Here is a 17,081-nt window from a genome sequence, read left to right as displayed (position 1 = left end):
TGTTCCTTTTGGTTCACAATTCACAACTCTTCAATCCTTTTGGCTCACACCTTCGGTTTTAATCTCTGCCTTGGTTCCAAACACATCAGTTTTTAAAAACACTTGCCCGCTTGTTGTGCTTCTCCTCTCTCCCAGCTTTCTTCCCCCACCCCCCCCCCCCCCCCCCGCTACAATCAGCCTGAAGAATTCTGACCTGACATGTCACCTACTCATGTTCTCCAGAGATGCTGCCAGATCTGCTGAGTTACACCAGTACTCCGTGTCCTTTTTCATTTCAAGAACAATTGGGGATAGGAAATAAATGCTGACCTTATTAATGATACCGACATCCTGTGAGCAAACATATGTGAACAAAAATATGCTGGGATGGGTTGCTTCATGACCGAACTGAACAACGACACATGGAAGGTGGTTTCAACTGAGTGAATAATCAAGAGTCAGAGTTGTACAGCACAGAAAGGGCCTTTTCTGCAATCTTGCCCATGCCAACTGCTCAATGCTGATCTATGCCAATTCCATTTGCATGCATTAAGCCTGTGTCCTTCTGTTCCCTTCCTATCTAAGTATCTGTCAATATGCCTTTTAAACATTGTAATTGCATCTGCCTCTACCACTTCATCTGGCAGCATGTTCCCGATAACCAGCACCTGCAAAAAGGTTAACACTCAGATCTCCTTTCTCACTGCAAACCCTATTCACGTAATTGATAAAAGCGTTTGGCACACTTACCTACTCATCTCATCCCGTCCCACCTAAACCACCACCTCCCCAGGTACTTTCCCCAGCAAAAGCAGGAGATGCAACACCTGTCCTTTAACCCCTTTCCTCGACTCCATCCATGGACCCCAGCAGTCCTTCCAGGTGAGACAGAGGTTCACGTGCACCTCCTCTAATCCCATCTACTGTGTCCGGTGTTCCTGATGTGGGCTCCTGTACATCGGCGAGACCAAGCAAAGACGCGGCGAGACCAAGCAAAGACTCGGCGATCGTTTTGCTGAACACTTGCTTTTATTCCGCCAAGGCCTACTGAATCTCCCAGTTACTAAACCACTAACTCCCTTGCCATTTCCCACTCCCATTCAGTCCTGGACCTCCGTTGCCAGTATGGGGCCACATGCAAATTGGAGGAACAGCACCTCATATTTCACTTGTATAATTTACAGCTCAATTGAAATCAATTTTAGGAAACTTATACAAACACCTCCCATCCCCCTCCACCTGTCTTTCTCCAACACTTTCCTCCTCCCCTTACTTTTGTCCACTGCCTGCCCCCCCCCCCCCCTCCCTTCCCCTGAACCTCGGCTGACCTTGCACCAGTTTCCTTCCCCTCTCCTCCATTAAATATTTGTTAACTGTTCGCAGGGCGGAAGAGTGGCGCAGCGGTAGAGTTGCTGCCTTACAGCACCTGAGACCACAGTTCGATTTTGACTACGGATGCTGTCTGTACAGTTTGTACGTTCTCCCTGTGACAGCGTGGGCTTTCTCTGGGTGCTCCGGTTCCTTCCCACACTCCAAAGACGTACAAGTTTGTAGGTGAATTGGCTTCGGTTAAAAATAAGTTGTAAATTGTCCCTAGTGTTTAGGATAGTGCTTGTGTATGGGATGATCGCTCGTCGGTGCACTCGGTGGGCCTGTTTCTACACTGTATCTCTAAAGTCCGAACTATGAAACACTCTTGGGCTCGCATCTCTCTATCCAACGATATGTCTTTCAAGAAACCTGCTCGCCAGAGGTCATCTGTTACCAGCCTGATCTGTCCTGCCTTTTATCACTCTGTATCTTTCACCTCTCTCCTTGCTACAATCAGTTTGAAGGGTCCTGACCTGAAACGTCACCTATCCATTTTCTCCAGAGATTCCCGCTGAGCTTCTGCAGCATGTTGTGTCATCTTCAATACTAATATCAATGCCATTTGAGTCCAAACAATATTCTTCTACAAGATTGATAGTACTTAAAGGGTTATGAAAGCAGTTTCACAAATGCTTTCCTGGTGATGGTACTCTAAATGATTTACAGCACACAACAAATATGATTTGTAGCTGCCATTTATATCACAAATGCCATTTTGAACAAATGCTGAATGGATACAAAATGCCACAATCCATAATTTGTTCTATAAATTAGCCATTTAATCAACAATACCAATTTTTAAACAGTATCTTTGGGACACATTACTTTTTTTAAATGAAATATAAAGCTAGCAACTGGTTATAGTTACTACATTACACCAATTTCAAAATTCATATTAGTTAACAGGATTTCACTTTTCAATTTAATATCCTAATTTTCTACCAGTTTTTTTCTCCTGGATATACCACTGATTTTCTTTTAAGCACTATGCAGCAAAGGAAGGAGGGAAAGTATTTTGGTTTTGCACTATTATGATTACCTAGTATTACCGTTATTAATTTATATTATATATTTATACATGTGTTATTGTATTAACAGGCTTGTTAAGCTGCAGCATAAAAGAATTTCCGTAAGCATACATATAATTAAATACTCGCGACTTGTCTCTTGAAATAAAACCCTGTCACAACACCATAGTTTTATTTGAATTGTTTCTTGTCGCTCGTGCAACATAATTTGAAAATTTCCATCTTTTTCTTCAGATACATGAAAGGAATCGGCAGAATAAATGAAATCAAAGTGCACGGTGGTGCAGTGGTAGTGTTCCTGCCTTACAGCGCCAAAGACCCGGGTTCAATCCCGACCACGGGTGCTGACTGTACAGAGTTTGTAGGTCTCCCCATGACTCTCTGAGATCTCCCCATGACTGTCACACTCCAAAGTCGTACAGGTTTGTAGGTTAATTGGCTTGGTATAAGTGCAAATTGTCCCTTGTGTGTAGGATAGTGTTAGTGTATGGTAATCGTTGGTCGATGCAGACTTGGTGGGTCGAAGGGCCTAATTCAGCGCTGTATCTCGAAACTAAACTAAAATCATTCCATTTCTAAAATGCAAATCAGTAGTAAAGAAAGCAAACTCAATGCGACCATTTATTTCAAAAGGGCATGTGTACAGAAACAGGGATGTAATGTTGAGTCTGAAGAAGGGTCTCGACCCGAAACGTCACCCATTCCTTCTCTCCTGAGATGCTGCCTGACCTGCTGAGTTACTCCAGCATTTTGTGAATGTAATGTTGAGGCTCTATAAGGTGCTGGTAAAGCCACATTTGGAATATTGTGAGCAATTTTGGGCACTATATCTGAGGAAAGATGTGATGGCTCTGGAGAGGGTCCAGAGGAGGTTTATAAGAATGATCCCAGGAATGAGTATGTTAACCTGTGATGAGCATTTGTTGGCACCGGGCCTTTACTCCCTGGAGTTTAGATGAATGATGAGGGACCTCATTGAAACATACAGAATAGTGAAAGGCCTGGATAGAGTGGATGTGGAGGGGATGTTTCCACTAGTGGGAAAGTCTAGGACTAGAGGTCATAGCCTCAGATTTAGACATTCTTTTAGGAAGGAGATAAGGAGAAAATTCTTTAGTCAGAGGGCGGTGAATCTGTGGAATTCATTGCCACTGAAGACTGTAGAGGCCAAGTCAGTGAATATTTTTACGGCAGAGATAGATAAGATTCTTGATTAGTACAGGTGTCAAAGGTTATGGGGAGAAGGCAGGAGAATGGGGTTAGGAGGGAGATAGATCAGCCATGCTTGAAGGGTGGAGTAGACGTGATGGGCCGAATAGCCTAATTCTACTATCACTTATGACTTTATGACAAATGGACTCAATGCAAGATTTGATTGCAAGGTTTAGGTTTTCTCCATTCTCTGCAGCTGAGCAACATACTACATGAAGATGTTTAAATAGTTCAGAACAACACAACTCTGACTTGGCTCTTCCTTGAAAACGATGGCCACTTCCAGCAAGCCTGCGACTGAGAAGATAACCTTATGCATTTTCCTTGATCGGCCAATTTGCATTATGCTGGGCTCCTCGAAGTCTTCAAAATAGACAGCAAAGTGGATGGCATTATTTACAATGTAACCAAGCAATAAGAATCCTGTTCTATCCAGTTGTTCACTTCAAAAAGGCACACAAATTCTGTCATGTCCTTTGGATGTTCTAAAGGAACATGCTGATATACAGTGCATTCAGAAAGTATTCAGACCCCTTCACTTATTCCACATTTTGTTATGCTACAGCCTTATTTTACAATGGATTAAATTCTTTTTTTTTATCATCAATCTACACACAATACCCCATAATAAAAAAGCGAAAACAGATGTTTAGAAATTTTTGTAAAGTAATTAAAAATAACTAACTGAAATATCACATTTACATAAGTATTCAGACCCTTTACTCAGTACTTTGTTGAGGCACCTTTGGCAGCGATTACAGCCTCAAGTCTTCTTGTGTATGACACTACAAGCTTGGCACACCTGTATTTGGGTAATTTCTCCCATTCTTCTCTGCAGATCCTCTCAAGCCCTGTCAGGTTGGATGGGGAGCGCCGATGCACAGCTATGTTCAGGTCCCTCCAGAGATGTTCGATCGGGTTCAAGTCATGTCTCTGGCTGAGCCACTCAAGGACATTCACAGACTTGTCACGAAGCCACTCCTGAGTTGTCTTGGCTATGTGCTTAGGGTCGTTGTCCTGTTAGAAGGTGAACCTCCGCCCCGGTCTGAGGTCCAGAACGCTCTGGAGCAGGTTTTCATCAAGAATCTCTCTGTACTTTGCTCAATTCATCTTTCCCTCAATCCTGACTAGTCTCCCAGTTCCTGTCTCTGAAAAACATCCCCACAGTATGATGCTGCCACCACCATGCTTCACCATAGGTATGGTGTCGGGTTTTCTCCAGACGTGACGCTTGGCATTCAGGTCAAAGAGTTCAATCTTCGTTTCATCAGACCAGAGAATCTTGTTTCTCATGATCTGAGAGTCCTTTAGGTGCCTTTGGGCAAACTCCCAGCAGGCTGTCATGTGCCTTTTACTGAGGAATGGCTTCCATCTGGCCACTCTACCATAAAGGCCTGATTGGTGGAGTGCTGCAGATATAGTTGTCCTTCTGGAAGGTTCTCCCATCTTCACAGAGGAACTCTGGTGCCCTGTCAGAATGACCATCGGGTTCTTGGTGACCTGCCTGACCAAGGTCCTTCTCCCCCGATTGCTCAGTTTGGCCTGGCGGCCAGCTCTATGAAGAGTCCTGGAGTTCTAAAGTTCTTCCATTTAAGAATGACAGAGGCCATCGTGCTATTCGGAACCTGCAATGCTGCAGAAATTGTTTTATAACCTTCCCCAGATCTGTGTCTCGACACAATCCTGTCTCGGAGGTCTATGGACAATTCCTTCGTCTTCATGGCTTGGTTTTTGCTCTGACATGCACTGTCAACTGTGGGACCTCATATAGACAGGTGTGTGCCTTTCCAAATCATGTCCAATCAATTTAATTTACCACTTGTGGACTCCAGTCAAGTTGTAGAAACATCACAAGGATAATCAATGGAAACAGGATGAACATAAGCTCAATTTTGAGTGTCACAGCTAAGGGTCTGAATACTTATGTAAATGTGATATTTAAGTTATTTCTTTTTAATTACTTTGCAAAAATGTCTAAACACCTGTATCCGCTTTTTTTATTATGGGGTATTGTGTGTAGATTGATGATAAAAAAAATGAATTTAATGACAGACCAGAAAACATAGCCGGGGTTTTTAAGACAATTTACAATCTTGTAGTAAGTTGGGAAATTGCACACTACGGAATCCCACACAGCCTGAGGAGTTCTATAATTCTCAAACTGGAGTATAACCAGAAAGGGAGAATTATCAACATTTGTGGCATTAAGCGCTGGATAGAAGAAATTTGCTGAACTTTAATGTTGTGGAATAAAAACAGAAAACTAAATAATGAGTACAAATGTGAAAACCTCTGCAAAGATTATTTTACAATGAGAATGAAATCCAAAACTAGCTGCAATTTTTTCTGTACACACACTGGTAAGTTCTGATGCCTGATTAAGCCAGGAACATAGCGACAGATTTTGGCTTCCTGGTTCAACATTCAATTAAAGCATGGGAACCTGCAGCTAAATTATATTACATGCCTTGGTTGCACACCTTTTTAATATCTTTCAAGAATCAGAGGCTCAGTGGGTAGCCGAAAAACAGCTAACTCAAGAAACATGGACACTGTCTACTTCAAAAGAAGTCCAAGATAATATTCCAGTAGTGCAAGAAGAAACGGAACATTGACACTATTTTGAAAGTGCGACAGTCATTGCTCTCTAATATCATGGCCACCATTTCCTCAATCAACATCAATAAATGCATATTAGCCGGCCTTACCCAAAATGGACAACAATTTTCTACATTGCCACATTTTGAGGTCTTCACAGACTACTAAACACTTTGGATCCTCTGGACAGAAAATGATAATGCCATAAAAATGCAATTGGTTTCTTTTCTTGCTTAACAAAACAATGATTCCATTTTGAAATGTTTCATAGTCCTAGCCTTCACACGTTTTGAGAGTTATAGGTTAATAAAGGCTCAAATTTTAAAGCGAAGAGATCCATGTCACCCATTCCTTCTCTCCAGAGAAGCTTCCTGCCCCGCTGAGTTACACCAGCTTTTTGTGTCTATCTTCAGTTTAAACCAGCTTCTGCAGTTCCTTCCTTCAAATTTTAAAGCTGTGTCTCCTTGTTCTTCATTCACTCAAGAGGAAGCTGCTCGTTGTTCTGTTGACATTTTTTAATCTGCAGTATCAATTACATCACTCCTTACGTGAGGAAATACTAGCTTCTAGCCAGTAGAATTAAAAAGTGGTCAAAGAACATTTCTCTAGAGCTTCCACAATTTGTCAAACCAAATTATTTTGTAATGAATTTCTAATATCAAGCATATTAATAACAATAAAATTCCAATCAATTTCAACAAATTATTTGAAATCAAATTTTTCAAGTTACATCCAAAGTCAATTTAAATAATGCATTATGTAAACATTTATAGGTATATCCAAAGCTGCCAAAATAACATGGTCATTTGAAAAAATTAAGGCAGATATTGCCCCTCAGCCAATTTCAATTTTGCATAAAGGGAGAAAACACTTACTGATATCATCTTCATGGTAGATCACAGAATGGAAAGGTGGCTTTCTGTCTTTAATGTATCGTTCTGCTGGTTCAACATAGAAAGTACCCTGGTGGGTCTGGATGAAGCCTTCAAATCGACCATCTAATATAGAGCCATGGCTGAGAGATCCTTTCTCACCTTAAACAAGAAAACAAGAAAAGTCATGACAATTAGAGTTTTGATTTCTTTTTTTTTTGGCATGCACTCAACCAGAAGCCTAGTGAGGTGAATTTCTTGATTAACATTTATACTCACAATAAATGAAAATAAATCTAAGTATAACTCAATGGCGACTATTAAGTGAAATACTTAATTTTCATCGTTATTACAATTTATGAGTATAATATACATGACATTTTAATTTAAAAAACATTGAATTTTTGTGCTCATTGCAGGTACCAGTTACATAGAGGTGCTTGGTTGACAGGTTATTAATATAGAAAAGTTGTGAGCGGGAGAAATATGTTGGCTTGTGAATTATTAACAGATATTTTCCACCATTTTCATTTCTGTTAATTGAACTGAGTTTACTAAATGTGCAAATAATGTATTCGGTGTGCCCAATCGCAGCGGTAGAGTTGCTGCTTTACAGCGAATGCAGCGCCGGAGACTCAGGTTCGATCCTGACTACGGGTGCTGTACTGTAAGGAGTTTGTACGTTCTCCCCGTGACCTGCGTGGGTTTTCTCCGAGATCTTCGGTTTCCTCCCACACTCCAAAGACGTACAGGTATGTAGGTTAATTGACTGGGTAAATGTAAAAAATTGTCCCTAGTGGGTGTAGGATAGTGTTAATGTGCGGGGATCGCTGGGCGGCGCGGACTTGGTGGGCCGAAAAGGCCTGTTTCCGCGCTGTATATATATGATATGATGATAATGCAGCCTCTCTAACTCAGCGAGACCGAATGTAGATTAGGTAACCAGTCTGCAGAAGACTGCTCTGTCAATAATGCCCATCTCAAGCTCCTGGCTGCATGCCATTTCAACTCCCCTGCACATTCCTAAACCGACCATTCTGCCCCTGCCCATCTCTGCTGCAAGGAAGAGGCCCAAGGCGTACAGGGGTACAATACCTCGTATTCCATCTGAATAGACTACAACCCCGTGGAATTTTCCAATTTTAGGCAACCCTTGCTTCCTTTGGTTTCTACATTTCTCCCCCTCCTTCCAATCCATTGCCAGCACTCCCATTTGTATCTCCTTTCCCAATGCACTCACCCCTCTGCCCCTCCCCAAACATACCATTTTCCAATTTCCCCGTCCTGGTTCCATCAAGATGTTACCCACACATTTTTACCCACCAGATTCCCATTCCCACTTTGTTCCCCAAAATGGGTCCAATCTCCCCATCTCCTCTAATGCTCCCGTTATCAGTTTCCTTAAAAGAATCGAGCACTGGCAATCTTGTGTGTTCCCGCTGCCTCCACTTTCACCCACCCTTCCTTACTCACTCCATCAGCCCATCATCCTTCACCACTCCTCAGTCCCACTGGCCTGTCACACCAGCCTCTCTCTCCTCTTTATACAGGTGAGAGACTTATCCATTTTAAGTCTCCACCCAGTCGTTTGGTTTTAATTTAGTTTACTGTCTCATGAACCGTGGTACAGTGAAAAGCTTTTGTTGCGTGCTAACCAGTCAGCGGAAAGACAGTACATGATTACAATAAAGCCATTTAGTGTATAAATACATGATAAGGGAATAACCTTTATTGCAAGGCAAAGCCAGTAAAGTCCGATCAAAGATAGTCCAAAGGTATCATAGATAAAGTAAGAAATGTTGCTGTAGGAGTAGAGATTTAAAAGTGTAGAGTAATTGTAATAAGTGATTGGAGATCTGCTTCTGTGGCTAGCATGCAAATAGACGCCTGGGTTGGGTGCCATCTTGGAAGCAACCCGATATAGGATTTCAACCCAAATCATCTCCCCCGGTCCCCACCCCTTCACAGGTGCTGCTCAACCTGCTGTGCTGTATGCTGCCTATAGGTCGGGTACATTGCAAAGTTGATGTCAAATGATTTGTCTTGAGTTGCAAATCCTGGAGTGTTTTTATCCTTTGTTGAATTTATGATGAATGAATAGCCTTTATTGTCATCCAAAAAACCCAAGTCTTTTGGACGAAATTCCATTACCCATAGTCCAACACCGAGAGCAATAAAAATAAGCAATAACACACACAATCACAAACCAACACAAAACAAAAAAAAGAAACATCCATCACAGTGAGTCTCCTCCAGTCTCCGTGATGGAAGGCCAGAATGTTCCAGGCCACGCCGGACGGTGAAAGGTTCACAGCGGGCCGACCCAAGCCGCGCGATTCGTGGCGGGCGAAGACGCTGCCGGAGCTCCCGATGTCGGCCCCCACCCAGGGCAGGGCCTGCGAGCTTCCGATATCCACGCGGCCCGCGCCGAAGCCTACGAAGGCAGCCAGCTCCGCAGATGGCAAGTCTGGTCCGCGGGATCCGCGAACCAGAGCCCAGGTGGTCCCAGGTGGAGGTCGCCAGCTCCAGGTGTTTGGCCGATGGTAGGCCGCAGCAGGAACGGAGACACGCCCAGAAAAAAAGGTTGCGTCTCCATTCGGAAGAGACAATTTTACAGTCCCCCCCCCCCCCCCCACACACACACATAGTACACAACCACAAAAAACACATCACATCAAAACACTACAATTAAGACAAAAAAAACTACAAAAAACACAAAAGACAAACGGACTGCAGGTGAGCCGCTGCTGTTTGCGCTGCGCCGCCACTCTGGGTCTGGGAATGAGCTTCTGATGTAGGGTTTGGGAAACCCCAAAACCAATCCAATTTAAAAACATGTTTGATACCACACCTTTCTTCAGGCTCCCAAGAACCAATGGCTATTTCCTAAGATGCAATGCAAGGGCTGACCCATTAATGATATTCTGCAAACTAGTATTAAACTTATAGTGCACTTTATACCATTGGTCTCTTCCAAGTCCTTCACAATAACAAAGCAAAATGTACCGCATTCATTAATTAGTTTCGTTTGGAGATGCAGCGTGGAAAAAGGGCCTTCGGCCCAGAGTCCATGCTGATTGTTGATTACCCATTCACACTTAGTTCTAAGTTCTCCCACACTAGCAGCCACTCCCTGCACATCAGGGGCAATTTGGAAGCCCATAAATCTACAACCCCGATGTACTTGGGATGTGAGGGGGAAACCCACGTGGTCACAGGGAGAACGTGCAAACTCCACACAGACATCATCCAGGGTCCGGATGGAACCTGGGTCTCTGGCGCTGTGAGACAGCTGCTCTACTCGCTGCGTTACCGTGCTTATTTTCAAACATCAATGTACAAGTAAAACCTGTTAACACCATTGAACCCACAGGTCTAATTGTAAAAATACAGACAAGATTAATTTTTACTGCGAGGTTTTGTACAATGGATTTTAAGACCCAAGGCAGCCCCAGTTAAAAAGCTGTTTCACATATTATTCTTCAAGGAACTTCTGGGGTGCACTCGAGACTTAACAAGTGGCTACTTGTTGCATTCAAGATGAAGACAGCTTTTTTTTTTACGGCAACAGATTTTGTCGTTAACCGTTAATCGGTAAGATTAAAGGCATTAAAAAAATCTAACATGTATACCTCCCATTGGGTTAACTGCATCTATTAACTGCGGATAATTGAAGCTCTTAAAATTGTTCATCTGACATCTAAAAGACCATTAATGTTCAGCCAACACTACGAGTAATGAGGTTTCCCAGCAGCAAAATAGATAAAATAACAACTTGTGACAAGTTAGATCCTCTGATAAGAGATAGGATCCACAATAGATTCCCCAGTTGGAACTAAATCTGCACCCATTTCAAATTAATATTTTTCATGGCATATCATATTAAAAAAGTCATAATCTATCAACTTTGAAATAACACTTTAGGACTAACTGGATAATGAGAAGAATTAAAGTGATGAATAAACTTAAGAATTAATTTCACTTCACCAGGACAAGTCAAGTAAAGGAGTAACATCAAGTAAAGACGATGGGATTGGACCTTCAGACCTTTTTGCGCTTTCAAATCATTTTGTTACTATCATGGTGAAGTCATTAAAAACAAAAAATACTGCAGGTGATTATTAAACAAAGACAGAAAATGCTGGAATCACTCAGATAGTCAGGAAGCAACTGTTAATGTTTCATGTTTAAGACCATTCATCAGAATGATGGGGAGAAAATTTGGTATGCCCAGAGATATTCCCTTTGCCCAATCTATTCTCCCACCCTCCCTGCAAGACACCACCTTCAGTCCAGTCAAAAGGTATTTTCACTATTATTTTGCAGTGTTTAGTTGAGAGATACAGCGTAGAAATAGGCCCTTCGGCCCACCGAATCCGCGCTGACCAGCAAACCCCGCATACTAACACTACCCTACACACACTAGGGACAATTTACAATTATACCAAGCCAATTAACCAACAAACATGTACGTCTTTGGTGTGGGAGGAAACCGGAGAAAACCCACAGAGGTCACGGGGAGAACGTACAAACTAAGGACAGGGAGCACCCCTTAGTCAGGATCGAACCCGGGTCTCTGGCGATGCAAGGCAGCAACTCTACCGCTGTGCCACCCGTGTCTAGCTCAATTAATTTTTATTTTTTTTTAATTTATTTTTGAAAAGCATATGTACAAATCGAAATAAGAAAAAACACATTTGTTACAAAGTTCTTACATAGCTTCAATTTTTAAATTTTTGAAGAGAGAAAGTAAAAATAAAAATATAAAACTATAAACTTGGGGAGAAAGAGAGTAAGAGGGTTAAAAAAAAAAGAAAAAAGGATCTAACAATAAAAATTAACGGGAGTAGATCCGGGAGACAAAAACCACAGCTGTACATCCAACCCCCAACTCAAGTTTCAACTTTTTATTTAAATTTTTTTTTTATTTTTTATTTTAGTCCTGTGCCAAGCCCATTTACTTTTCTAAAAATTCAATAAATGGAGACCATATTTTTAAAAATAACTCAGGTTTGTCGATTAAGGCAAACCTTATTTTTTCCAAATGCAGGGTCTCTGTCATTTCCATAGTCCACATTTTAATTGTGGGGGTTATTGGTTTTTTCCAAAATTTAAGTATTAGTTTTTTCGCCGTTATTAGACTGTAATCAAGAAAATGTACCTGACTTACTGTAAAATTTGTAGTATGTTCTGATAATCCTAATATAATTAATTTTGGATCCATATCTAATTTTTTATTAATAACTTTAGAAACTATTTTAAAAATCTCCAACCAGAAGTTTTGCATTTTTATACAAGTTACGAAAATATGAGTTAAATTAGCTTCTTGAAATTGACATTTATCACACATAGGAGAGATACTAGGAAAAATCCTATTTAATTTCGTCTTCGAATAATGTAATCTATGTATTATTTTAAATTGTATTAGGGAATGTCTAGTATTCAATGAACATTGATGTATATGTTGTAAACTTTCATCCCATATATCTTGCATTATAACTTGATTCAATTCGTCCTCCCATGCTCGTCTATAAGATTCTGATGACGGAATGTCAATGTCAAGGAGAATATTGTAAATAAAAGATATTAATTTATTTGAGTTATAATGTCGATTCAGGCATACATCAAGTATTTCTGGACCTCTAAACTTATATTCTTGCATGTGTGATTTTACATAATCTCTAAGTTGTAAATATCTAAAATAATTATTAACATGTAATCCGTACTTCTGCTGTAACTCCTGAAACGAAAGAAAAGTTCCCTTATGATAAAGATCTCCCACCCTTTTGATTCCATAACTTTTCCATTGAGCAAAGCCTCTATCTAAGACAGACGGTTTAAAAGAAGGATTATTCGCAATAGGAAGGAAAACAGATAATTTACTCAATTTTAACGTAAGCTTTAATTGTTTCCAGGTACGGATAACACTATGTATAATGGAATTACCTCCATATGTTTTTTTATTTAAATTTATTGGAGCTAAGAGGATCGCACCAATATCGAATGGTAAACAATCCTCTTTCTCCATCTTTAACCAATCCGGTTGTTGATCAGAATCATCCAACCAGCAGGTTATATTTTTAATATTAACCGCCCAATAATAAAATAAAAAATTAGGTAAAGCAATTCCTCCATTAATTTTAGAGTTACATAAGTGTCTTTTATTTATTCTATGAGTCTTGTAGTCCCAAATAAAATTAGTAACAATTGAATCAATTTTTTTAAAAAACTTTTTTGGAAGGTAGATCGGAATTGCTTGAAATAAGTATAGTAGCTGTGGCAGAAAGATCATCTTTATAGCATTACTACGACCAACTAATGATATAGGAAGTGTTTTCCAAAATTGGATATTTCTGTGTAATTTAACTCAATTGTAGCTCAATTAATTTTAATGCAGTTTATTGTGCTTATAAGATTTTAATGTGATCCTTTAGAAACATTTTAATTTTTTACTTCACGTTGAATAGTTTGCAATGTTTTTGACTGACCAGAACAGACATTTAACATAAAATCATGCACATTTTTCCCAGCTGGCAAAGCTTTGGCTCCAATTTGCTCAGAAGGGGCCTCTGCACAACACCACCTTCAGTCCAGTCAAAACTGAGGCAATGCTGCGGAACCCCAGCCCAGTTATTTGAAGGGACTATATCAGCAATTCCAGACAGTTTGCCCCATTCAGGATGACCTGGACAAGAGTCGAAGTCATATAGAAGGAAACTGGCCCTTTAGCCCACTTGCCCATGCTAGCCTTAATGCCCCATCCACACTAGTCCACCTGCCCACGTTTGCCTCATATCCCTCTAAACATTTCGTACATGTTCGAGTGTCTTTCAAATGTTCCAAGATTTAGTTTCCATTATCTTTTTAAGGTTGAAGTTCAAAGTTCAAAACACTTTATTTGTCCCCGTGGGGCAATTTACAAAGGCACATAGAGTTGTACAAAAACCATTGGGGGGGGGGTGGTGGGGGGAGGGGAGATTAGCAGGGTGAGCTGTGGGACTGGGAGCTGTTGGGAGCTGAGGAGCTGAACAGCCTTGGGGACAAAGGTTGCCCTTCTCGTCTGTGTCCTGCAGCCTGGGCAGCAAAGCCGGCGTTCTGAAGGGAGCCACTCGAACGCAGAGAACAGGATGTGTGAGGGGTCCTGTAAAACGCTGCCAGCTGATCTTAGCATCTGCTGGTCGCGTAGGGTGGAGAGAGAGGGCTCTGACAGGGAGTCCAATAATTTTGGAACACAAAAATAAGGAAAGGGGTGAAAGGTTACCATGGAAAGAGAACAAAAGTAGAACTGAGATTACAATCAGATCAGCCGTGATCTTATTACACGGCAGAGCAGGCTTGAAGGGCCAGGTGGCCCTCTCCTGTTCCTGATTCGCATTTCATGAGGTATAATCCAATTAAATCTCATGGCTCACACTCACAGCCCAAGTACAGATCCTCTCCAAGTTACGAGTGCCCAGCTCTGTACATACAGATGAACATTTGGGAGACCTGAAGGATGGATTTGCCAGCTGCAGCGGAGCTACAGCCATTTTCTGCCATGTGGTACTACGCTGTAAGTGATAATGTCCGAATGGTTGAGTTAAATACCTGGTTTCATTGCCACAATAGCCGATACCATCATCCCCACGGTAAGGGTCAGTATCTTCCCTAACCAAAAACCCTGGGTGGACAGGTCTATTCACGTGGGCTTGAATGCTCGCACCGCTGCTTACAACTCCGGTCTGGCATCCGGCAACATGGACGACTACAAGGGAGAGTCCTACCGACTGCGAAGGGCAGTGAAGGATGCAAAAAGGAGGTACCGGGACAAGATGGCGTCACAGATGGAGCAGCAGGACACCAGGCGCCTTTGGCAGGAGCTACGGACTATAACTAGCTACAGGTCCAGCACCCCCTCAACCGGAAGTGCCGGCTCCTCCTTAGCTGATGACCTGAACTCTTTTTATGCAAGGTTTGAGACGGGTACCACCACCAGCTCGCCGTCTAAAAACAGCACCGAAGGGGCGCTGGCTAGCGAGGCTGGAGGGGGATCCACCGCCGGGGATGTGCACACATTCTCGGTGTCCGCGCATGAGGTGAGGTGGGCTCTGACGCGTGTGAACACGAGGAAAGCTGGAGGCCCAGATGGTATATCTGGGCGAGTACTAAAGTCTTGTGCTACTCAGCTTTCTCCAGTGCTCACCACAATATTCAACCTCTCCTTGGCAATGTCCGTGGTCCCTGCATGCTTCAAAAGATCCATCATTGTACCGGTGCCAAAGAATGCCTCTCCAGCGTGTTTAAATGACTACCGACCGGTGGCCCTCACCTCGGTTGTCATGAAATGCTTTGAGAGGCTAGTCAAGAAGCACATCTGCGCCCTCCTTCCTCGTAACATGGACCCACTACAGTTCGCATACCGTCCGAACAGGTCCACGGATGATGCGGTCTTCCAGGTACTACACACCACTCTCTCTCATCTGGACAGCCAGGGGGGCTATGTGAGGATGCTGTTCATTGACTTTAGTTCAGCATTCAACACAATAGTCTCCAGCAGACTGGTTGAGAAGCTGCTGGAACTGGGGCTTAGCACCCCTCTGCGTGCCTGGGTCCTGGACTTTCTCACTGCCAGGCCCCAAGTGGTCAGGATGGGGGAACACACATCTAGCTCCCTCACCCTGACCATAGGATCCCCCCAGGGCTGCGTCCTTAGCCCCCTACTGTACTCCCTGTACACACATGACTGTGGGGCCAGGTTCAGCTCAAACTCCATCATCAAGTTTGCTGATGACACTGTGGTGGTGGGCCGGATCTCCAACAACGATGAGAAGGCCTACCGGGAGGAGGTGGCTGATCTGGCACTCTGGTGTCAGGACAATAGCCTCCTCTTGAATGTCACAAAGGAGCTGATTGTGGACTTCAGAAGGGCTAAACATCCAAGGACGTACACGCCACTGGAGATAAATGGGTCTATTGTGGATAGGGTGAGCAGTTTTAAATACTTGGGAGTCCGCATCACAGAGGATCTGACGTGGGAAACGCACATTGCCGCACTGGTGGGTAAGGCTAAGCAGCGCCTTTACCACCTTAGATAACTGAGGAAATTCAGAGTGTCTCTGAGGATCCTTCATTGCTTCTACTCTGGGGCTGTAGAGAGCATCCTGTCCGGCAACATTACAGTCTGGTTTGGGAACAGCTCTGCCCAGGACAGGATGGCCCTGCAGAGTAGTGCGTTCGGCAGAACGCACCATGGGAACTACACTCGTCCCCCTGCAGGACCTATACATCAGGAGGTGCAGATCCAGTGCAAGCAAGATCATGAGGGACCCCTGCCACCCCAGTAACGGACTGTTCCAGATGCTACGATCAGGCAAACGCCTCCGCTGTCACGCTGTGAAAACGGAGAGGATGAGACAGAGCTTCTTCCCACAGGCCATCAGGACTGTCAACTTTTATAACCCCAGAGACTAAATTTTTGTCGACACTAATAGTAACTTATTAACTTTATTTATATGCTGTAACTGTAATTCTTTTTGTGTACAACCCGCAGGCATTGCCACTTTCATTTCACTGCACATCGTGTATGTGTATGTGACAAATAAATTTGACTTGACTTGGTTGCCTTTTAATTGGCTTATGTTTTAATTTAAATATATTGCTGACACGCCTTTTTGTTTTACAACTTATGAAGTTTAGGGATACAGCATGGAAACAGGCCCTTCATGAAACAAGTCCATGCCAGCATAGGATCACTCATCAACACTAGTGCTGTGTTATCCCATTGCCTACACATTACGGATAATATTATAGAGGCCCATTAACCCACAAACCCGCACGTCTTTGGGACGTGGGAGGAAACCAGAGCACCCAGAGGAAGGAGTCACAGGGAGACTGTGAAAACTCCACACAAACAGCGACCGAGGTCAGGATCTAACCTGGGTCTCTGGCGCGTGAGGGCGAGTCTGTACCACTCTTTTGGCATTAGTTCATATTGCAAAATTCTTCCTTCCAACCAGTGTCTGAAGACCAGGCCCCATTCTGC

General features: G+C 42.7%; 1 protein-coding gene across 1 annotated transcript in view; it reads right to left on the bottom strand.

The window, feature by feature from the left end:
• adam10a (ADAM metallopeptidase domain 10a) overlaps window positions 1-17,081 on the bottom strand; it is a 105,053-nt gene that overhangs the window by 46,436 nt on the left and 41,536 nt on the right. The window contains exon 4 of the mRNA XM_078427390.1: window positions 7,064-7,222. Within this exon, the coding sequence (XP_078283516.1) occupies window positions 7,064-7,222 (159 nt within the window). The remainder of the gene's footprint in view (window positions 1-7,063; window positions 7,223-17,081) is intronic.

Source organism: Rhinoraja longicauda, chromosome 33 (assembly GCF_053455715.1).
Source record: "Rhinoraja longicauda isolate Sanriku21f chromosome 33, sRhiLon1.1, whole genome shotgun sequence".
Taxonomy (NCBI): domain Eukaryota; kingdom Metazoa; phylum Chordata; class Chondrichthyes; order Rajiformes; family Arhynchobatidae; genus Rhinoraja; species Rhinoraja longicauda.
This window is presented reverse-complemented; position numbering and strand designations above follow the sequence as displayed.